Here is a 24,224-nt window from a genome sequence, read left to right as displayed (position 1 = left end):
GCACCTCTCCTGGGGAGTGGTGCCATGAAAAGATATTAATGTCCATAATGTTATTGGAAATTATTTTTTAAAATAGAGTTCTAGTGGGGTCTGTGTCTATGTGTGTGTCTGAATGTGTCTTAATTAGGTTAAAGCCAGCTAGTCTGGGTGCTTTGATGTATGGTAGTTTTGAGATGTGAATTAGATAAATATAAAGAGGGTAGAAGGTAACGTGTAAATTTGCAATTGTTAAAAGAAACCATTCAACCATGCGGGTGAAATCTTACACCTAGCTAGAAGACCCCAAACAATGTGTTTATTTTTTCAGCTTACTAATAAAATTGGAGGGATGAAAGAATGTTATTGTCAGAAGAGGTCAAGTTAAAAGAGGTCTAGTGATACAATGGAAAATGTACATTCAAAGAGAAAGATATGTATAAAGGAGAAAGGATATTGTGTGTAAGGTAGAGGCATTTTAAGATTCAACAAGTTTGAGAAGCCTCCAGCCTAAAAGCCTCAAGCTGCTGTCTGCAAGGACCCAGAGCTGAAAGAAACTCATTTTGAATGTCCAGGGTGTGCTTTGCCTTAGCGGGGGTATAACTGAGAGTAGATTAATTAGGGGATTTTTGTAGTTATTATAGTTATTTTGTAGTGGATTCCAGGGCTGAGGGGACAGTATTGCAACTTTGAACTTAAACTCTGTAATTGAATGAGTTTTGAGTGAGTTAAAATTGGGCCCTAATTATTGTTTATGTGTTTCCATTTGATGATTTAGTTATCCTAATTGATTAACCAAAAGAGTAGAACTGACAATTCCTGCGTTGAGGACATTGCAAATCTAATCCCTGTTCCTGCAGAACCCTAACCGACATATAATTTTAAGTAGGTCCAGCTCCTTTCAACCAACCTTTTAGATTGTCGTCAGGAGGAACTAAATGCCCCATTGTAAAGGAGCACCACTAATGCACAGTAACAAAAACTTTAAAGGAGAAATTAAAATAACATTCCCAGGGATGATGAAGTATCCTCGTTTCCCCTATCCACCCCCCTCTCCTGCCGACTTGTCGCAGAATTCAGAATATGTAAGATAGGCGCATAGCAATTCATAGAATGGCATGCACAAAATGATGGCTGGGCGGTCATATGCGCCAGTGGGAGTTTGCGAGGATTATCAGTATTCATGCTAGAATAAAAACAAAAATACCTGGAAAAACTCAGCAGGTCTGACAGCATCTGCGGAGAGGGATACAGTTCACATTTCGAGTCCGAATGACTCTTCTCGAAAACGTTAACTGTATCCCTCTCCGCAGATGCTGTTAGACCTGCTGAGTTTTTCCAGGTATTTTTGTTTTTGTTCTAGATTTCCAGCATCCGCAGTATTTTGCTTTTACCTCAGTATCCATGCTAACTGGTTCCATTTCCACAGGACACACAAATTCATTTTCAAAAAATTGTAATCAACTAATTCAGGCAGTAAATTCCGATGACATGTTAACGATGACACAACCAGCAGCCGTCAACGCCCCTTTAAAAGGTTATCTCCCATATCCAGTAAATCAGATGATTGGGGCGGTTTCTGTGCTGGTTAAAATTAGTACTCGCTTTGCCCGAGTTCCTCACTACTTCTGACAGACGGAGCCTGGCAATGGGGAAACGGGTGATACTTGCTCTTTTCACGGTGATACTCTCTGTGGTCGCGTACCGGCTCGTGGACCTCTGGTAATTGCTGCATACTTTTCCCAGTTGGACGAAAGTTAGAAAGGATGGACGGGAAGATTGTGGGATTTTTTTTTTCTTATTTGAAGGAGTGTAAAGTTCTGGCCCCGTCCCCAGAAAGGGGTGAGGTTAGTGTGCAACTGGCTCAGGTCGACAAATGAGGGCGATAGCTTTGATTATAAATATGGCTCATGATTCAAAATTGATGTGCAATCTATTGCTCCAAATGTAATTTCTCCTTCAAAACGTGGCTCCGAAATGAAGGGTTGTGAGCTTTCCCCCCCACCCCCATATTGCGGCCGACTCGCCTTCAGGTTTGAGTGGGCTGGGTAATGGGAGGTGAGTCATTTGTCCCTCGCACGCGCACTCACTGATATGGGAGAGTTGTCCTAGGCTCTGAAAACATTCAGGTTGTAGTGACAGGATGTGGGAACATTGGGAACGCATTGCTGGTTGGAGTCCTAGCTTGCTACCCAAACTTTTTCCCAATTTGAGGTTGAAATTGCTGTGATGCCAGAATGGGGATAAACCGGGTGGGGAGCAGGGGATTGGAGGCTCAGAGCTGTGAGGGTGGGGGTGGGGGGCGAGTAGCTGTGAGAATGGAGATAACTAAGGGTGGGGTGGGTAGAGCTGTGAGAACAAGTGGCTGTTTGAACTGCTGGGTTTAAAAGCCCCCCTTTTCACTGTTGTTTGGAGCAGGAATCTCTGGCCTCAAAGATCAGATGATTAGGCCACATTGATCGTTCAAACGCCAGGGTTTAAAGGGGCCTCACAGCTGTTAACACTCGGACTGAGCTCCACGGGCAGCTGTTGCTGCCTCACAGCCACGAAGTTTTGACCGGGGTTACGAACTATGGTTTGGGAAGCCCTTTCCTAGAGGTTGCAAGCTGGTTACGATAGACGCTACATCCTTGGCTGTTGCAGAGGGCCAGCTTAAAGCACTTCGAGTGCATTGAGTGTTTGTTTTTAAAATCCACGTGGATGTGCTGACGCAATGAAGAGAGCAGACCTGACTCCTAAATCTCCCAAGGTCAGCTGCTACTGTGAAGAGCAATCTCGGAAAGCTGGGAGGCATTGGAGACAGATAAGCCCTGTCAACTCATGAGTCACTGGAAACTGAAATAAATATGCAATAGTTTTAATCGTGACAAATAGGTGCCGAAAGCAAAATGTCACAATAATTATATATACCTGAGGCTTTATTTTAATCTTTTCATGGATGTGAACATTGCTGGCTATCCCAACACTTATTGCCCATCCCTAATTGCCCTTGAGAAGGTAGTGGTGAGCACTTCCTTGAACTGCTGCACTCTCATGTGGTATAGGTACAACCGCAATGCTGTAAGGATAGTTCCAAGTCAGAATGGTGAGTATCTTGGAAAGGAACTTGCAGATGATGGTGTTACCATGCATCTGCTTCCTTGTCCCTCCAGGTTGTAGAGGTCATGGCCTTTTAAGACTGAGATGAGGAGGAATTTCTTCACTCAGACAGTGGTAAGTCTTCAGAATTCCCTAGCCCAGAGGGCTGTGGAAGCTCAATCATTGAGCATGTTCAAGACAGAAATTAATTTTTTGGAAATTACTGACATCAAGGGATATGGAGATAGTGTGGGAAAGTGGTGTTGAGGGAGATGATCAGCCATGATCTAATTGAATAGTGGAGCAGGCTAGATGGGGCCGAATGGCGTAATCCTGTTCTTATGTTTGGAAGATGCTATCGAAAAAGCTTTGTTGATGCAGTGGATCTTGTAGATGGTACACACTGCTGTCACTGTGTGTCAAAGGTGGAGGGAGTGAATGTAGGTGGATGGGGTGCCAATCAAGCTGGTTGCTTTGTCCTGGATGGTGTTGAGCTTCTTGAGTTTGTGGGAACTGCACTCATCCAGGCAAGTGGAAAGAATTCTATCACATTCCTGACTAGTGCCTTGTAGATGGTGTACAAGCTTTGGAAAGTCAGATGATTGCTGCAGAATTCCCAGCCTCTGACCTGCTCCTGTAGCCATAGTATTTATATGGCTGGTCCAGTTAACTTTCTAGTCAATTACAACCCCCAGCATATTGTTGATGGGGTATTCAGTGATGGTAATGCCATTGAACATCAAGGGGAGGTGATTAGATTCTATCTTGGGGGCAAGTACCATTTGTCCTCCAACAATCAGCCTGAATGCTGTCTAGGGCTTGCTGCATGTGGACACAGTGACCAGTATCTGAGCAGTTGACAAATGGAACTGAAAACTGCACAAGTGAGCATCCCCATTGATTGTAAGTGTCACTTTATAGCACTTTAACTGCCAGCTTCCATCACTTTGAGAGTAAACTGTTAATTGGCTGGACTAGATTTGTCTTGCTTTTGTGGGCAGGACACACCTCTGCCATGTTCCATTTTGTTTGGTGGAAGCCAGTGTTGTAGCTGTATTTGATTAGGAGCATGACCAAAGACTGGCATCTATGATGTTGGGGAACTCTGGAGGAGGCTGAATAGATCATCCATTTGACACTTTTGGCTGAAGATGGTTGCAAATGTTTCAGCCTCATCTTTTGCACTGACATGCTGGGCTCCCCCGTCATTAAGGATGGGGCTGTTTGTGGAGTCTCCTCCTCTGGCTAGTTGTTTCATTATCCACCATTAATAACTGGATGTGGCAGGACTGCAGAACTTTGATCTGATCTGTTGGTTGTGGGATCACTTGGTGGAAGAAGCTTACAATAGACAGCTGTTTGGCATGCATGTAGTCCTGTGTTGTAGTTTCACTGGGTTGCTGTCTCATTTTTAGGTATATCTGGTGTGCTCTCCTGCACTCCTTGTTGAACCAGGGTTGGTCCACTGGCCTGATGATAATGGTAAAGTTTGGGATACGCTGGACCATGAGATTATAGATGGTGGTTGAACGCAGTTCTGATGATGGCCCACAGTGCCTTATTTAAGTTGTAGAAAGTGATATGACAGCTGGAGTAATTTGGCCAGTAATTAAAAACAAAAACGCTGTAAATGTGGGAAGTGTCAATATTTTTGATGAAGACAGGTTAACATTTCAAGTGCAGCCTTTTTCTTTAAAAAGCATTGTTTATAAAAAGTGGGGAGAGCAGGATGAGTGAGATGAGTAAGGCAGATTTTGGATATAGTGGAAGCTAATGGATTTATACTCGAGTATATCAATAAGGTGCCCTTCCGAGGGCAACTAGGGATGGGCAATAAATGCTGGCCCATACAGCGAAGCCCACATCCTGTGAATGAATGAATAAAAAAAAAATTTTTAATTAAACAAATTTAACTAACTAACAGCTCCTTAAGCAGGCAAGTGACTCAACTCTTGAGCAAAACAAAGTTAAATAAACCAATTAACTGAAGAGCCACTCCTTAAAGTCACTCTTTATAAAACAAATGAGCAAATTAACAAATCAAATTGAAGTAATAGCCTCTTAAAGAGCACTGTAACTGAAACAAAATTCCAAAGGAAACGTGCGTAACTAAATCTAAATGTAATTTTGTGGGGTGAAGAAACACTCCAGCTCCTGCAGTGCTCACTGGTCATGGAAGGCCTCAAGTATTCCAGTGGACCTAATGGGTTTATAAGCAAGGTGCTTATTTGGAAAGGTTAATTCCTTAGAATAAACTGTCAAAATATTGCTGAAAAGAGAGATGTTGCTGAAGCTTTTCATCTTGAACTCATCGGGACAAATGCAAGAATGCCAAATTTCAAACGATCGCAACAATTTATACTTTGAGAAAAAGGTGCTGATTGGTTAGTTGTCTCTAGCTGAGGCAATGCCATGGAGAAAGCAACAGGGAAACTAAAGGCTTCCCAAGCTCCTGGGTAATTCAAAAATGGCAGAAGGTTTGGACTTCTGTTTGCAGAGAATGGGTCCCTGCATATGAATGTATGTCACTTCTAGCAAGCATAAATGAGCCATTGTATGAGTTTGACTGATTATCTTAAATTGCTTGTTAGTGTAGCTATTTAGCATACTCAACATTCAGCACTTGCTGAACAATGTTGGAATCACATCCAACAGTAGATATTTTGGGTTTTGCAAGTGTGGGCTGGTTTGAGTGCGGTCTGGACTCTGCCTATATACTTTGGTTTCATTGGTTATAACAAAGTGACCATTGTCATCTGATTATTCTCTTGCATGTTGACTTATTTAGTAATATACTCAATATTTGCTCAGCTATCTTGTTTAAACTTTAGGGATACAAGTATCTGTTGCATGACTATACTCTGAAACATGACCTGTGTTTGGCAATGATGTAGTGTGCTTGTTCACTCTTGAGTGCAAATTCCACTGTGGTTCAGTTGCTATGTTGGAAATGGAAATATTAAGATGGAGAATCAGTAACATCAATCATGGGAGTAGGTAGGTCAGGTGTTTCTCACGTGTTGGTGCAGACTTGATGGGCTGAAGGGCCTCTTCTGCACTGTGTGATTGTGATCTTAATCCCAACTGCTTCAACCTGGCCAGTGTCTATTAAGCAATATTGTATTTTCTGTCTATTCATGAATGAGATGAAGTTACAAATTTTAGGTTTTTGCATTATGCACACATTTAGTGTCTCCTGCAAGTGCCTCCATTAATGTTTCCCTGTCTGATATCTGTTTAAGTAATAATACAGCTTAGGGGTCATAACTTGAACTAATGTTCCACATACAATACTAAAACTGTCACCTTTTTTGTGGAGGCTGGATTGAAAGGCACTCAGAAAGCACATGCAATGGAATTTGGTTTATTTGATCTATACCATGCACTCTTATGATCCCCATGGAGACTGATGCCTTTAATTGGAAGTTGAATTTTTTTATAAGTTATCTTGTGGATGACACAAGAAGATTTCATGTTTTAAGATGTTTACTGTAACAGACAAAATACTATTGACTAAATAATATATTTGTAGGTAACTTATATTTAAACTGCAGAACAGAGCTTTTAACACATCTGGAAAAATACTTCACAACTATACATTACACTGTCTTCTAAATAGACATTCAGTTCTTCCAGAATCAGTGCTAAATGATTTTTAGTTCCAAAAGGTTTACTTCTGTTCTTTTTCTTTCTCAGCCTGGTAACTTCTAACCAAAGAACTGTCCTTCATGGTGAGATTATTACTGGAGATCCTCCCTCTAGTGCAAAGGCAAATTTTTGAGCTTTGTTTTAGCTCCTCATGAATTTGGTCTTTTCAATCCAAGTGTGAGCTTCTACCCACATTCCGTTATGGTAAACCATAGAGACTTTTGGCATCTAGCAGCTCTTTCTCTCCTGGACCCTGGCAGACTAACCCACCTGTCTGTGATATTCAGTGACCTTTTTGGAAAGCCATCACAATGGCTTCCTCTGTACTCTTCCCATCTAAGCTCATCAGCATGGCAATCTGAATCACCTGGGCTTTGTGTCCAGTACAGGAGTTAGCTCCTGTAGACAAATCTTTTTAGTGCCTGAAAGACTTGATTGGGAACTTTGTTATTCCCATCTAATGAGGTAGATTTTCAACATGCCTGCACGAAAACTGATTTTTCAATCAAAATAAAAATCCACTCCAATATGTTTAAACAGACTGTTAAATTGTTGTTGTTTCCATTGGTTTGCAGCAATAAGATGGGTGTATTCAGAGAACTGGATCTAGTTGAGCTTGGTAATTGCCATCTGATCGAAGGAGTTGGTATGTAGTTCTGTTATTTACTTGTATTCACCTGTAAAGCATCAAACATTGATTATGCCAAGATAATTGGTTTGGTGTGATGGGTTTCATATAGATAGGAAAGACTGTACCCAAGCAGCATCTGCACAGACAGTGGTCATGGTAGAAAATAAAAGGGGCAAAGAGTGCATGAGAATAAGTTAAAGGGAGTGTGGGGTTGATTAAGGAGCAAAAATAGGAGATTTTGTAGAGTCCGGGTATAGCGAAAGCACTAAATGAGTACATTTAATGTGTCCTAAATAGAGAATGTTACAGTAAAGGAAGGAAGTACTAGAGAAATTGGACAAGATAAAAATAGGAGTTAATTAAAGTTAGCACTGCTCAAGTCACTGGGTCTAGATTGTTGAAGGAAGCAAAGGAGACAGCAGTGGGTCTGCCCACAATCTTTAATCCTCCTTGGACATGGGAGTGATACCAGGGGAAACTCCTGGTCAAAAAAAGAGATTACAAGCCAGTCAGCCTGTCAGTGATGAACAGAAGTTTAGACAATAAGCTGAGACAAAATTTGTCACTTCAAAAAATATAGGTTAATCAATGACAGCCAAATATGGGTTGATTAAAGGCAAATTATGTTGGACTAACCTGAGGATTTTTTTTTGGAGGTAAGAGGGTTAATGAAGGTAGTGAGATTGACGTACATAATGTCTTTGAAATAACATTTGATAAAATACCACATCATAACAAACTTGTTAGCAAAATTGAAACTCCACGAGTTTAAAGGGAAACTGATGATGTGAATATGAAATTGGCTATGAGTCAGAAAACAGTAGTTTTTTTGAACTGGAAGGAAGAATACAATGGTGTCCCCCAGGGATCAGTATTAGTACTTCTACTCTTTTATAACCTGGATTGGGGTATTTAGGGTTTGGTTTCAAAGCTACCAGTTGACATAAAACTTGGCAATATCATGACTAAAGGCTGAATCCTAGGCGCTCTCAATAGAGGCTGGGGGTGGGGGATGGTGTGCTGAGTCTTTATAAACTATAGGTTATGGTAGAGGGTTGTGTCCAATTCTGGGTATCACACTTTAGGAAGAATATCAAAACCTTAAACAGGGTGTAGAGTGATACCAAGCATGAGGGTCTTCAGTTATGTGCAGTGACTGGAGAAATTGGGGTTGCTTGTTTCGGATTGGAGAAGGTTAAATGGAGGGGAAATTGTTTTGCCCTGCTGGGTCTATCAAAACCCTAAATTTTTAACGTTTTCCTTTGCCTTCCCCTTAACCTTTTTCTAAAGTGAACAATCTCAGCTTTGCATTAAATGTGAAGCATTCCATGCACTTGACTGTCTTATCAACTTGCCTTATCACCTTTTTAAAGATTTACAAATTTACACTCCCAGGTCCCTCTGCTCTTGCACCCTCCAAAATAGTGCCATTTATAGTCTCTCTCCATGTGTTTCCCCTCAGTCACTTCATATTCATCCACATTAGATTAAATCTGCTCAATGTCTACTCATTTCACGAGCCTGTGTCTGTCCCCATGAAGTCTACTACAATGCTCCTCCTTATTTAATACATTCCAAAGTTCTGTACAATTGAGATTCAGTACTGGCTGTTGGACATTCTCTGGAAACACCTCTGCCAGATGTCTCTTTCCATTCTGCTTCAGTTTGTCTTGCAGCTTGATTCTATGCAAGTGCCCTTTTGATGAAGATAGCTGTTTGGTAACACTTTTTTGAAGCTATAGTGTGTCATCTCATTGACTGATTTTTTTTTTTAAATGAATTAAATATTTTCCTGTTCCAGAGCATGGTTCTGAAGATATTAACATTCTCCCTGGAGGGTTGGCCCTTATCAGCTCTGTAAGTCTGCACTTAATATTTATCTAATGCTTTTTTAAAGAAACTATAATTGGAAGGTATTAGAAAATATTTACATAAACTAAACTGGGCATATATAATGGTAGCATGTTTCCTTTTCCCTTATGAACCTATCAAACATGAGCAGTGATAATGCAAATATCCTCTAATATAATGGTTTTTATTTTGAATGTCTATACAATGCTACCCATTCACTTGATTAAAAATATCGACTTAAATCTATAAAGCGACACTGTTTTACTCTTCAATACCTAGAAATAGTAAAACGGTATAAGTGCACTGTTTAAAAATACATTAGATTAGAAATGTAATTTGACATTTGTGAAGGGGTTAGAATCAGAATTTTCTGCACAGATGGAGGTCATTTTAGCCCCATGCTGGCTCTCTGATAGATATTCATTTAGTCCCATTCTGCTGTCATTTTTTTAAATATAAAAATCCTCCCTTTGAAAAGCCAATTGCACTAATTCTGCTTCCAATGCTGTCTCTTGTAAATATAAAGAGTCACTTAACCAAAACCATAAATGGAGTAGTTAAGGTCTTGAATATAAGCCTTTAAATTATCGGCTTGCTGACTAATAGAAGTTGATTTCCCCAGCATGCTTTATCAAAATGACTTATTTTGAACACCGTTTATAGTTTAGCCTCTTAACCTGGGGCAGGATATTTCTCTCAAAGGAGTTAATTTTCCCATTTAAAATTTTATCAAACTTTTTAAGCTAAATTTAAACGTTCTCTGGTTTATGGAGGGTTTTATGTTAAATTTTGTAATTTGATTGGAAATGTTACATAGATCAACTGGTAGCACAGTTCAAAGCTGTATATCATCATCAATGTTCCCTCTGAGCTGCAACCAGAGACTCGATGCACAAGTGGTGCACAAGTTTGTCACTCAAAAGTTATTGCATGTGTATGACCACACAAATTTAAAGGGATGACTCACTTAAATTACCCATGCATTCCAAAAAAAAAAATTAGAGGGTGCGTTGATCACCATATTATGTTTTAACAAAGCTTTGACATTAGCTTCCATTGGTTAGCTGGTGTAATGTGTGAGCCATGTTCCGATTATGCTGCTTGATACCGTACTCATTTTACAGTACTGTACTTTTAAGTTACACTTATTTGTATCTGTCGAAGACAGGCTAAGTGCTTTTGCAAAATGACAAAACTAATTTGCAGTAATAACTTTGAAGACTAATTGTAATTTAAAATTCTGAAAAGTACAGATTATTATATGCCTAGAGATTTAAATTCTATTGCTTTGCATTGAACATATTTTATTTTTATTACTTATTTCTTGCTTTTACATTTGCTTTAAGGGCCTGAAGTACCCATCACTGCCTAACTTTAACAGTGATCGACCAGGGCAGATTCTCCTAGTGGATCTAAATAAACCAACCCTGACAGCTGTTGAACTGAGAATCAGTCGTGGGTTTGATGTGGAATCCTTTAATCCACATGGATTGAGTACATATATAGATGAAGGTAAGTGTCAAGAAAGTTAGTGTTTACTTGGGAGAACTTTGGATCAGAGGAGTACTATTAATCAGTAAGGTGAAAGTGGAAAGACCTTTGATAGTTTGCCAATTTATGTAAGACTTATTTTGACATTTTCCTGTTTTTTGGCAATAGGAACATAATTACAAATGATGAATATGTTAACTCTTGTACACACCCAAATTCTGTCAATATATTTAATGTCTATTTGAGCATACAACAATGTTCTTAGCATTACATGGGTTTACTAACACTCTGCTTCATTTCTAGATGGTACTGTGTATGTTTTTGTTGTGAATCATCCACGGAATATTACCACAGTGGAGGTTTTTATGTTTGAAGAGGACCAAAATAGTCTAATTCATTTAAAGACCATCCAACATGAACTTTTACACAGGTACATCATGAGAAACTGAAGATGTTGGTTGTTTGACAAGCAATTTGATGTGAAAATTTTTTTTAAAAAGATGGTTGAACCAAAAATTAGCTTCAACTGAAAGACTTAAACATGTCCAACTGTGTAAACCAATAGTGACAAATGTAGCATGCATCATTTGTGTTTTGAAGTAGACACAGATTTTTAAAATTTGAAGGTAATGGGTACATTGTTCTGGCCAGATGAATTTCTGTCCAACTTATTTTGTTCAAGCTGTCCACTGTCCATCCTAGTTCCATATCATCTGCAAATTTAACCAATTTGCATTAATTTCCGAATCCAGGTTGTTTTATATAAAAAGCAACAAGTGGATCCAGTACATACCCCACTCCGTAATTGCTCCTCACATAACACCTACTAGTTTCCTATGCTTCAGCTAATTTATCAGTTCTCGGATTTAATTACTAGATACCAGGACTGTCCCATCACCCTTTCTTGAATAAGGGTGTCACATTTCTCTCCCTCTCCCTCATATAAGGAAGATTATGACAAGCCCTTCTGTTGTCTCCACCCCTAACTTCTTTAGCAACCTGGGATGCAAGCTGGACCAGGTAACCTATCCACTCTAAGTTCAGTCAGCCTTTCCAGTACATCCTGCCTATCAATTTTATTGCATCCATTACCTCCACCATCTCCACTTCTACTGATATTTTGTCAGCATCTTCTTTAGTAAGCATGAATACAAAATACTGGTTAAGTATTCTAGCCTTGCCCTGTTCCTCTAAGCATATATCCTGTTTTTTGTCCCTAATAGGCCCCACTCGCCACCTCTTACTATTTACATACTGGCAGAAGACTTGTGGCTTCACTTTTATGTTAACTGCCATTCTATTTTCATGCTCTCCCTTTGCCAGTCTTATTTTTGTCTTTTCTTCCTCTCTCAACCTATTGTATTTGACCTGGTTGTCGCTTGAAAAGTTCACCTGACCTGCATCATGCACCTTTTTTTTGTTTAATCATAATCTTTATCTCCCTCAACATCCAAGAAGCCCTGGCTTTGGTTCCCCTCCCTTTCACTGTCTTGCAATGTATCTGGTCTGTAACTAAAACACTTCCTTAAAGGTTGTTCCATTACAGTTTATCCTCTCAATCTTTGGTTCTATTTTACCTTGCCTAGATCCCTTCTCATCCCATTGAACCCTGCATCCAGCTGTCCTGTGTTCCAAGACCTTTGCAAGGCATGCAGTGAAAGAGGACATTGGGCTTGCCAATGCAGGAAATCTGGTTCCGGAGGTGTGACCAGAGGTTACAATATGATACTTTTTGTTTGGTCGTAAGTGCAGCATATTGATAGTGACAACAGGGAGTGTGCCAGAGACCAAAATAAATGCAAGTACATACATGAGGTTAGTGGCAAGACAGACCAGGGTGAAGATTGAGTTGGAGAAATCTTCAACTTGAAAGTGAACAGGCTTTCTGCATCGTGAATGTGATGTGTGTGGATGAAGTCACAGAGCCTTTTGCTGTTATCAGCATCATTGTGCCCAAAGGAAAATGACAAACATATGCTCACCACCAAAGTCAACAGCGGCGAGTGTGCTCTCTTGACAGTCAGAATCCTGAAGGGCTTGTATCTGGACTGTTGCGATACAACAACCAAACTGACTGCATACTACAAGTCATCCAATTCATTGCACCTTACTTTTCCTGATTTATATTAATGATCTAGACCTTGGTGTGCAGGGCACAATTTCAAAGTTTGCGGATGATATGAAGCTTGGGAGTGTTGTAAACTGTGAGGAGGACATAGACAAGTTGGCAGAGTGGGGGAGATAGGCGGCAGATGAAACTCAATGTGGAGAAATGCGAGGTGTTGCATTTTGGTAGGAAAAACATGGACAGACAATATAACATAAGGGGTGAAATTTTGAAGAGGGTGCAGAGCAGAAAGACCTGGGTGTATATGTGTGTAGATCATTGAAGGTAGCAGGACAGGTGGAGAAAGCAGTTAATAAAGCATACAGTATGCTGGGCTTTATTAATAGGGGCATAGAGTACAAGAGCAAGGAGCATATGCTGAATTTATATAAGACACACGTTGGACCTCGGCTGAAGTATTGTGTACAGTTCTGGGCACCACATTATAGGAAGGATGTGAACACATTGGAGAGAGTGCAGAAGAGGTTTACAAGAATGGTTCCAGGAATGAGAAACTTGAGCTATGAGGATAGATTGGAGAGGTTGGGACTGCTCTCCTTGGAGAGAAGGAGGCTGAGAGGAGATTTGATAAGATGTTCAAAATTTTGAGGGGGCTGGACAGAGTAGATGAGGAGAAGCTGTTCCTGCTCGTAAAAGGATCAAGAATGCAAGGGCACAGATTTAGTGATTTGCAAAAGGAGCAAATGTGACATGAGAAACTTTTTCACACAACGAGTACACTTCCTGGAAGTGTGGAGGAGGCATGTTCAATTGAGGCATTCAAGAGGGCATCGGATGATTGTTTCTATTCAAATAATGTGCAATGGAAGGGGGAAAAGGCAGGGCAATGGCACTAGGTCATAATGCTTTGGAGAGCCAGTGCAGACACAATGGGCTGAATGGCCGTCTTCTGTGTTATTAAAATGCTGTAATTCTGTGAGCTGTGAACTTTCCAGAGCAAAGTTTTTTTTAACAAGCTGGATGCCAAACATGGATATTGGTTGTTTCATTTGGTAGAGGAACCCCAAGAGATCACTGCTTTTAGGACACATTCCCCTGCCCACCCCTTCCCTGCCTCTGCTTGTTTTAAACCTGTCACACATCTAACTTTTTCCAGTTCAAATATTAACACTCTTTCTTTCTCAAAAGATGCTGCCTGACCTGCTGACATTTCCAGAATTTTCTATTTTTAATAATAAAACACATTTGGCATTATTTTAGCACTTTGTACTGAAGAGAAGTAAATCTATAAATGCTGACCTCCAAATTACTGCAAATATCAAAACAAAAGGTCCTATACTTTGTTCATTCACATGCATTTATAACCCTCCCTGCAGTCTGTGTGAAACTGTACAGATATATATAACTGTACAGACATATATAACCTATTAAAACAAAAATAAAAATACCTGGAAAAACTCAGCAGGTCTAGCAGCATCTGCGGAGAGGAACACAGTTAATGTTTCGAGTCCGTATGACTCTTCAACAAAACTAAGTAAAAATAGAAAAGAGGTGATATATAAGCTGGTTTAAGGGGGGGTGGCGGGTGGCACAGGTAGAGCTGGATAGAGGGCCAGTGATAGGTGGAGATAGCCAAAAGATGTCATAGACAAAAGGACAAAGAGGTGTTGAAGGTGGTGATATTATCTAAGGAATGTGCTAATTAAGGGTAGAAAGCAGGACAAGCAAGGTACAGATAGCCCTAGTGGGGGTGGGATGAAGGAATCGAAAAAGGCTAAAAGGTAGAGATAAAACAATGGATGGAAATACATTTAAAAATAATGGAAATAGGTGGGAAAAGAAAAATCTATATAAATTATTGGAAAAAAAAGGCGGGGGGCGGGGAGGGGGGTGGGGGGGGTGGAGATCGGAAAGGGGGTGGGGATGGAGGAGAGAGCTCATGATCTGAAGTTTTTGAACTCGAGGCCCTCAACCGTGTCCGACCCATCTCCTGCGCATCCGCCCTCACACCTTCCTCTCCCTCCCAGAAGCATGATAGGGTCCCCCTTGTCCTCACTTATCACCCCACCAGCCTCCGCATTCAAAAGATCATCCTCTGCCATTTCCGCCAACTCCAGCATGATGCCACCACCAAACACATCTTCCCTTCACCGCCCCCCGCCCCCCCCGGCGGCATTCCGCAGGGATCGTTCCCTCTGGGGCACCCTGGTCCTTAATTAGCACATTCCTTAGATAATATCACCACCTTCAACACCTCTTTGTCATTTTGTCTAGACATCTTTTGGTTATCTCCACCTATCATTGGCCCTCTATCCAGCTCTACCTGTCCCACCCACCCCCACTTAAACCAGTTTATAATTCACCTCTTTTCTATTTTTACTTAGTTCTGTTGAAGAGTCATACGGACTCGAAACATTAACTGTGTTCCTCTCCGCAGATGTTGCCAGACCTGCTGAGTTTTTCCAGATATTTTAATTTTTATTGTTTTGGATTTCCAGCATCTGCAGTTTTTTGCTTTTTGCTTATAACCTATTAATACAATTTAGGCATTTTTTGAGAAATTTTGTTCTTTGCAGGTCAACCCTCAAGAATATTGTGGAACCATTTTGTGGTACAACTTAACAGTATGTAATTTTTTCACAGTTTTACAAGTTAATTTCTTTTCTTTTCTTCCAGTGTGAATGATATTGTAGCACTAAGCTCTGACAGTTTCTATGCCACAAATGACTACTATTTTGCTCATGAACCCCTGAAGACCTTGGAGATTGTTCTTGGCTTCTCATGGTGTAGTGTTGTTTACTACAGTCCCTCTGAGGTAAAAGTGGCGGCAACAGGATTTAGATTTGCCAATGGGATTAATGTTTCCCCCGACAAAAGGTAAGTTCTGATAGTTTTATTTCTTACCGACTGGCTGTGATCAAAGGAACTTTGTGTAAATGAATTGATATTTTCACATAGAGCAAGTGCAGAGTGAGATGTCATACATAGAAACATAGAAAATAGAAGCAGGAGTAGGTCATTTGGCCCTTCGAGTCTGCTCCGCCATTCAACGTGATAATGGCTGATCCTCCACCTCAACGCCATACTCCCACTCTGTCCCTGTACCCCTTGACACCTTTAGAGCCCAGAAATCTAACTCTTTCCTTAAATATATTCAGTGACTTGGCCTCCACAGCTTTCTGCTGTAGAGAATTCCACAGGTCCACCACCCTCTGAGTGAAGAAATTCCTCCTCATCTCAGTCCTAAATGGCCTATCTCATATCGTTAGATAATGATAATGAAGCCATAGGAAACATCATCCAGGCCTGTCAGAATTTTGTATGTCTCAATGAGATCCCCTTTCATCCTGCTAAACTCCAGTGAATACACACCTAGTTGACCCGATCTCTCCTCGTATGACAATCCTGCCATCCCAGGGATCAGTGTGGTGAACCTTCGCTGCACTCGCTCAACAGCAAGTATATCCTTTTAAGTAAGGAGACCAAAACTGCACTACTCCAGGTGTGGTCTTACCTGTACAGCTGCAGTAAGACATCCTTGCTCCTGAAGTCCTCTCGCAATGAAGGCCAACATAACATTTGCCTTACCCTGCTAGTTGCCACCTGCCCCTCTGAAAAAGACCCATTTATTCTTACTGTTTCCTGTCTGCTAACCAATTCTCAACCTATGCCAATATATTACCCTAATCCCATGTGCTTTAATTTTGCACACTAACCTCTGTGGGACTTTATCAAAAGTTTTCTGAAAATTCAAAACATCCACTGGTTCTCCCTTATCTATCCCGCTAGTTACAACCTCAAAAAAAATCCAGTAGATTTGTCAAACATCCTTTTCATAAATCTATATTGACTTCGTCTAATCCTGCTGATCTTTTCTAAATGTCCTATTATCACATCCTTTATAAAAGATTCTAGCATTTTCCCTACTACTGATGTTAGGCTAACTAGTCTGTAATTCTGTTTTCTCTCTCCCTCCCTCCCTCTTAAATAGTGGAGTTATACTTGCCACCCTCCAATCTGCTGGGACTGTTCCAGGATCTACAGAATTTTGGAAGATGACAACTCCTTTAGTACCCTGGGATGTAGATTATTGGGCTGTGGGGATTTGTTGGCTTTCAGTCCCATTAATTTCTCCACAACTTTTTAGTAATTTTCTTCAATTCCTCCTCCTCACTAGACCCTTGGTTCCCTAGTATTTCTGGGAAGTTTTGTGTCTTCCTCTGAAGATGGAACTAAAATAGTTGTTTAATTGCTCTGCCATTTCCTTGCTCTCAAATTCTCCCATTTTGGACTATAAGGGACCTACATTTGTCTTCATTAATCTTTTTCTTTTTACATATATGTTTCTTGCAAGTTTACTCTCATACTCTTTTTCCTCAATCAATCTCTTGGTGCCCCTTTGAATTCTAAACTGCTCCCAATCCTCAGGCTTGTTACTTTTTTGAGCAACTTTATATGACTCTTCTTTGGATGTAAAACTATCCTTAATTTCTCCATGGTTGGGCCACTTTCCCTGTTTTTGCACCAGAAAGGATTGTATAGCTGTTGCAATGCATACATTCGTTCCTTAAATATTAGCTATTGCCTATCCACCATCATGCAATTAATGAATCTACCTTAGCCAACTCGTGCCTCATACATTTGTAGTTTCCTTTTTTGTTTAGATTTAGGACCTAGCTTTAGATCAGACTATACTTCGTGTTCCATCCTAATGAAGAATTCATCATGTTATGGTCACTGTTTCCTAAAGGGCTGCACACAATGAGATTATTAACTAACCCCTTCTCATTGCACAATACCAAATCTAGGATAACCTGTTGGTTTCTCAACCTACTGGTCTAAAAAAAACCATCTCGTACACACATTAATTCATCTGCCACAGTATGTAGATTAAACTCACCCATGATTACTGTAGCACCCTTGTAACATGCATCTCTAATTTCCTGTTTAATGCTGTCCCCTACCTTATCACTACTGTTTGGAGGCTTATGGACAAATTCCACTGATGTTTTCTGCCCCTTGTTGCTTCTTAGCTCCACCCAGACTGATTCTACATCTAGATTTTCTGACCCAATACCCTCTCTCACTATTGCACTGATTTCATCATTAACTAACAACACCCCACCTCTTTTTCCCTTTTTTGCCTGTCCTTCCTAAATATCGAGTACCCTTGGATACTCAGTTCCCAGCTTTGGTCATGCTGCAGCCATGTCTCCATAATCACAATCATATCGTACCTGATTACATCTAATTGTGCTATTAATTTATCTACCTTACTGCGAGTGCTCCATGCATTCAGATACAGTGCCTTTAGACTTGTCTTTTGACCATTTTTACACTTTTTTGGTATTATGGCCCTATTTGCTGTTAGCCCTTGTTTTTTCTACCTCCCACTTTCACTTTCTACTTTTCTTTCATTCCTATCTTTGTTTCCATCCCCCTGCTACTCTAGTTTAAACCCTCCCCCACAATGCTAACGAATACCCCTGCAAGGATATTGTTCCCGTCCTGCTGGGGTGCAAACCGTCCAGCTTATACATGTCCCATTTTCCCCAGAATCAGTCCCAATGCCTCAGGGATCTAAATCCTTCACTCCTACACAATCTCTCCAGTCTTGCATTCATCGGGTCTATTCTACTATTCCTGACCTCGCTAGCACATAGCACTGAGTTATCCTAAGATTACTACCTTTTTGAGGTCTTGCCTTTTAATTTATTTCCTAGCTCCCAATATTCTGCATTCAGGACCTCATCCCTCTTTTACCTAAGTCATTGGTACTGATATGTACCGCAACCTCTGGGTGTTTCCCCCTCCTTCAGAATGTCCTGCAGCCACTCTGACACCCTTGACCCTGACACCAGGGAGGCAACATACCATCCTGGTGTCACATCTGCAGCTGCAGAAACATCTCTGTTCCCCTTACGATAGAATCCCCTATCACTACTGCGCTCCCATTTTTTTCCCCAACCCTCAACCTGTACAGCTGAGCCACTCATGCCATGGACCTGGCTCTTGTTGCATTCTCCTGAGAAGCCACCACCCCAACAGTATACAAAACAGAAAATCTGTTAGACCCAGGGGATCCCTGCCTAGTGCTTTTACTCTCGTGGTTACCCATTCCCTTTCAGCTGTGCGCTCATTACCGGCAGTGTGACCACCTCACTGTAAGTGCTATCACGAAGATCTCATCCTTGCAGATGCTCCACTGTGACTCCAGCTGCAGCTCCAGCTCTGAAAATGTGGATTTCAAGTAGCTGTAGTTCGAGACAGTGTCCCTGGCTTCCCACATTGCACAGGAGGAGCATTCCACTTGGCTGAGCTTTCCTGCCATGTCTTAACCTTAAATTACTCCCTTCACTTTACTTCCTCTAGTTTAGAGAGTATTGAAGACAGTAGAAATACTCACCAGGTCCAATTTGCCAAGGCTGCCATTCTTCCTTCTGAAGAAAGGTAGAAAATGAAAGAACTACCTCTCTCTCTTCACTGAACTTCCACACTCACCAAACTCCACCTTAAGTATTCTAATGCAGCCAAAGCAGCACTCTCGTGCAGACAAGGTAGCAGTGTAAATGGCCTGCCTTTATCTTTCTGAATCTAGCTTTTGAAAACCTGTTCAAGCTAGTTATCTAATTAACTAGCTGCAGCTGCAAGCAGAGCCTGCAATAACCCATTTAAAAATGGATTTAAAACTCCCCTTTTCCCAATAGATAGATTCCAGGACTTGTGAACGGGTATGGGGAGAGAGCGTGAGTATGGCATTGGGATAGAGGATCAGCCATGATCATATGGAATGGCAGAGCAGGCTTGAAGGACCAAATGACCTATTCCTATTTCCTATGCTGCTCCTATTTTCTATGTAGCCCAAAGAACAACTTTTAGTCAATTGCTAAATTAAAGAAAGACTAGACTTTAGGTAGAAATTTACTGATAAGTTAACCCTTAAAAGTACCCCCATTCACCAAACTCCAACTTAAGCACTCTACTGCAACCCAAAGCAGAATTCCATTGCAGACCTTTTCAGCACTAAGCAGTAATTCCTTGCTTAACGGTGTAGTTGTGTTCCTGAAAAATGCAACTTTTAAGTAAATCTGATTTCCCCATTACAACCAAAGTAAAAGCTGTAGTTAGGTTCTTTAGGACCCTCCTTGTCAGAAAAAAACATTGAAATACTGTATGTTCTTAAATTCCTGCATTTGTAATGAAATAACTTCTAAATTTTTTTAAAATATAAAATATATATACAGCACATGTTTAAAAAAAATTACAGGTGGTACACTCACTAGCTGCCTGGTTTTGGAGTGAGCATATTCTATCTTGGGTAGAAGTTGGTCAGTGTAGGGCGCAGCAAAATAAGTCCCGGGACTTTGGTGCTTGCTGAGGACTGGAAGCGGAGCAGATGAAGTCCCTGGTGGCGGCAGAAGACACTGGGGACTTGGACTGCAAGCGTACCAACAGAAGAGATTCTCAGTGGTGGTGCACTGACCCCAATGACACAGAGGAAAATGGTAGAAAATACCATGTGTACATGTGGGATGTGCAGGCCACAGAAAAAGACTGTGTGGCAATGATGTTATAGTGAAAGTCACAACATTAAACAGGTTTATAATTCCTATTTAAGACCAATATTATAGTGAAGCAATGTTGACTAAGTCAACGTTAACCAGGGATTTGGTGTAGTTCTTCGTTGTAGGTTTACCCATCACTTTATTTTGAGAAAAGCAAACCTTTTCTTTGCCTTTTCCCTAAAATTGCTAAGTAATTATCTTGATAGAGACCATTCCAGAATGCAGTTGCAGCAACTATTCTCTGATCTGTCGGTTGACCCTGCACTCACTTTCACTTCCTCCTCCTTGCCCAGCATTGGTAATACATTATTCTTGATAGTAGAATTAACTCTGAAATTGCTGAGACTCACTCACAGCTTCTTATATAAGTGAATCACTCCAAAGTTGTCTTATTCCAGTGCTCTGTGGGGCATGTAAAATTCTGCTTGAAAGATGTGCTTGCTCTGAACTAATGTCTCTTTCATTTTGCCTTTACTGTAGCATGCCACATTGCCTTTGTTTTCCCTAGTGCCAAATGGTTCTGATGGCAATGTTAGCTTAAAAACTCTGCATGAACTTCAATTAGGAAGTAGTCAAACAAGCTGGATAGCCAACAATGAAGAATTTGGGCATAAGCAGTTTGTTCTCCCAAATATTGGTCTGAATTTAATGCTCCCCTGTCAATGGGTTTGAAGGCAGGAGGGACCTGTTAAATCCAGTGGGTAGCCTGCCCACTGCTGCCTGCCATGCCCCCCACTGCAATTGTAACAGCAGGAGGGGTAGCATAGGCCTGCCAGTGGGCCAGTTGATACCCTTAAGTGGGCAATTATTTTCCACTTGAATACCAGGGGCAGCAGGATGAGGCAATTAACTGGCTTTCAGAGAGGCTCATGCCAAGGTTTAACCCCTCTTTTTTTCCACTTCCCCCACAGTCAGGTTGCCTGTTATCAATAGTTAGTCACAGTTAGACCAGTTAGTCACAAATATGTTACAAGGTGTTATACAAGTGATCACCTGGCAAGCAGTCAACCTCCCGATCGTATCTGTAGGAGGATTTGTATAATTGGGATAGAGATTTGGGCAATGAGAGTAAAGGGTTAACATCAGAAGCACATGATGCTGATGTAGTGATGTAACATCACTTAATTGAGTAACAGAGATCTAGAGGAAGGAGAAGTTCTAACCATGTGCTGAAGTCCTATATATAAATAGACAATGGCCAAAAAACCCCTTTTAGACCCCAAACACATGATGGCAGCAGACAGTGAGTAAAAGACCCAGAAAAAACTCCCAAGAAGCAGCTACAGACCTGTACAGATCCTTTAAAAGAAGGATGAAAGGAACAGATTCAAAACTAAAAAGTCGGAGTATCGTGGGTGCAGCAGATGCAAGTTGAGACACAGACCCAGAGTTCGGACAGCAGTGAGCACAGACCTGGGGCAACACCAGGGAAGCAGGAACTATTGTAGGGCATGGTACAGGCACGGAATCTGCATTACCACTCTCAGCCTTCAGCAGTCTGAAATGGTTCTGACAACAGGCTTAGCACTGGGACAATGAGGGAAAGAGGTTTTCCAGATATAGAACTGTTCCTGGTTTGAACACAAAATATCAGATCAGTACATTGCTCTATGCAGTTGGAACTATTAACAATGACAACAGCAAGGCAGGGAGTTGATGAGACTTCAACTTCTTGTGAAGTCCTGCAAGCATTTGATTCTTATCTAAGTGTTTGCAAAAAATTAATTATAGGGGCAAAATTTAACAAGCGAAAGCAAAGAACAGACAAAAGCATGGATTTGTTCATCAACAGTCTATACAGGCTGGAATAAATTCCAGCTACCGTTATGACCACAGCTGGTGTTAGCTGCTGCGCAAACCAAATCCCAGAGGGAAACTTGGCTTATGAGCCAAATCTATTTTTCTCTTGGCATTCTAATAATGAGAAGATGATATACCAATCCTAACAGTGAGAGGTCCAGTAATATATTTGGGTGTTTTAAAATTAAAAGTAAAATTTTTTTTATTAATAAAAAAGAAAGTTTAAGCACACAAGATGGGTTATGCAATTAAGGTTAGTCTTACAAAGCATTTCTCCAAAAACACACACTATCAAACCCACAAGTAACCACTTTCCAGGCAACACCCCCTTATAGATATTTAAATATGGAAACCAGTAATATTACACAAGGCAGACTGCTGCAGTTTTGGTAAAGGTGTACCACATGACCTGTACCCTCTTCTATTTGGCTATGGAATTAACTTCAGAATAAAAATGCTTGCTGCAGCCCAAGACTTCTCAACAGCTTAAATCGCTGCAGCTTCATGGCTCAACAGCTATCCAGTTCAATCGTTACCTCTAGCTCTCTACCCCAACAGCAATCCACAGTAACTCTAATATACCATTTTTCCCTTTTCATCTCAGTCCTATTGTGTTCTCAGCACTTTGGAAGTCAAACCCTTCCAAATCTTAGATCTTGTCTTTGTTTTTGAGTCAATAAAAATATAATATCCCCACTGCTATTTGCCTATGGACTCCTGTAAGATGCAAACATTTTTCTTTGCACCTGACTTTCCTTTGAAATTCAAAGAACCTCTTCATTTATCTAAAAATGCAACTGTTAGATCTAACCTATTTACTTGTACCTCAAACTTAACACTTCTAACCTTTTCATGTTTCCAAACACCCAGACAATCTGACTCCTATTGACCCTTTCCCAGCCTAATTAAATCATGCACACAGACACCCAGCCTTATTTACAGGATAACACAGTATTCCCCAAAATATTTGAAAAAAATCCATTCTTTCACTGTGGAATATTGAGGGATGAATTGATTCATGATCAAATAGTAGCTGGGGTCTTAGATGATGCTCAATCAGATCTCTTGCAGATGAGAGAGTATTTAACTAGTCAAGGCAGAACAAATTTAAGACAAACTCAGCTCCATTTGTTCGTGGAGAAGGTGAGATCCCATGGAAAATGACTCATGCTACTAGGTATGTAGGCCTGTAGTAATTATACAAAAACATCTCCAAATAAAAGGTGTGGCTATGGGCACCTGCATGGACCCCAGTTATGCCTGTCTCTTTATGGGGTATTTGGAACATTCCTTGTTCCAGTCCTACTCAGGCCCCCTCCCACAACTCTTTCTCTGGTACATCGATGACTGCTTCGGTGCCTCATGCTCTCGTCTGGACTTGAAAAAGTTTATTAATTTTGCTTCCAATTTCCACCCATCCATCACTTTTTCACATGGTCCATCACTGACACTTCCCTTCCTTTCCTTGACCTCTATCTCAATTTCTGGTGAAAGGTCCACCAATATTCATTACAAGCCCACCAACTCCCACAGCTACTTCAACTACAACTCCTCACACCCTGCTTCCTGTAAGGACTCCATCCTGTTCTCTCAGTTCCTTCGCCTCCATTGCATTTGTTCTGATGATGCTGCTTTCCAAAACAGTACTTTTGACATGTCTTCCTTCTTCCTTAACCGAGGTTTCCACCCACGGTGGTTGACAGGGCCCTCAAACCGTGTCCAATCCATCTCCCGTGCCTCTGCCCTCACACCACACCTCCTCTTCTCTTTCTCTTTCTCTCTCCCTCTTTTTCTCTCTCTCTCTTCTCTTTCTCTCTTTCTCTTTCTCTTTCTCTCTCCCTCTTTCTCTCTCTCTCTCCCCTCTTTCTCTCTCTCTCTCTCCCTCTTTCTCTCTCTCTCTCCCTCTTTCCTCTCTCTCTCCCTCTTTCTCTCTCTCTCTCCCTCTTTCTCTCTCTCTCCCCTCTTTCTCTCTCTCTCTCTCTCCCTCTTTCTCTCTCTCTCTCTCTCCCTCTTTCTCTCTCTCTCTCTCTCCCTCTTTCTCTCTCTCTCTCTCTCCCTCTTTCTCTCTCTCTCTCTCTCCCTCTTTCTCTCTCTCTCTCTCTCCCTCTTTCTCTCT

At 41.0% G+C, this 24,224-nt stretch overlaps 1 protein-coding gene across 2 annotated transcripts in view; it reads left to right on the top strand.

Moving 5' to 3' along the window:
* Window positions 1–1,542: 1,542 nt before the first annotated feature.
* The window catches only part of LOC144678823 (serum paraoxonase/arylesterase 2-like), a 54,966-nt gene continuing 32,284 nt past the window's right edge, over window positions 1,543–24,224 (top strand). Inside the window, exons 1-6 of one of the 2 annotated variants that reach the window (XM_078538770.1) lie at window positions 1,543–1,698; window positions 7,278–7,348; window positions 9,135–9,190; window positions 10,531–10,696; window positions 10,979–11,105; window positions 15,420–15,620. In XM_078538770.1, the coding sequence (XP_078394896.1) occupies window positions 1,625–1,698; window positions 7,278–7,348; window positions 9,135–9,190; window positions 10,531–10,696; window positions 10,979–11,105; window positions 15,420–15,620 (695 nt within the window). In that variant the 5' untranslated portion in view covers window positions 1,543–1,624. The remainder of the gene's footprint in view (window positions 1,699–7,277; window positions 7,349–9,134; window positions 9,191–10,530; window positions 10,697–10,978; window positions 11,106–15,419; window positions 15,621–24,224) is intronic. The other variant, XM_078538771.1, reaches the window with a different exon arrangement.

The sequence above is a fragment of the Cetorhinus maximus genome, chromosome 3 (genome assembly GCF_964194155.1).
Source record: "Cetorhinus maximus chromosome 3, sCetMax3.hap1.1, whole genome shotgun sequence".
NCBI lineage: Eukaryota > Metazoa > Chordata > Chondrichthyes > Lamniformes > Cetorhinidae > Cetorhinus > Cetorhinus maximus.
The sequence above is the reverse complement of the archived record's forward strand: the minus strand, read 5'-3'. Positions and strand labels throughout refer to the sequence as shown.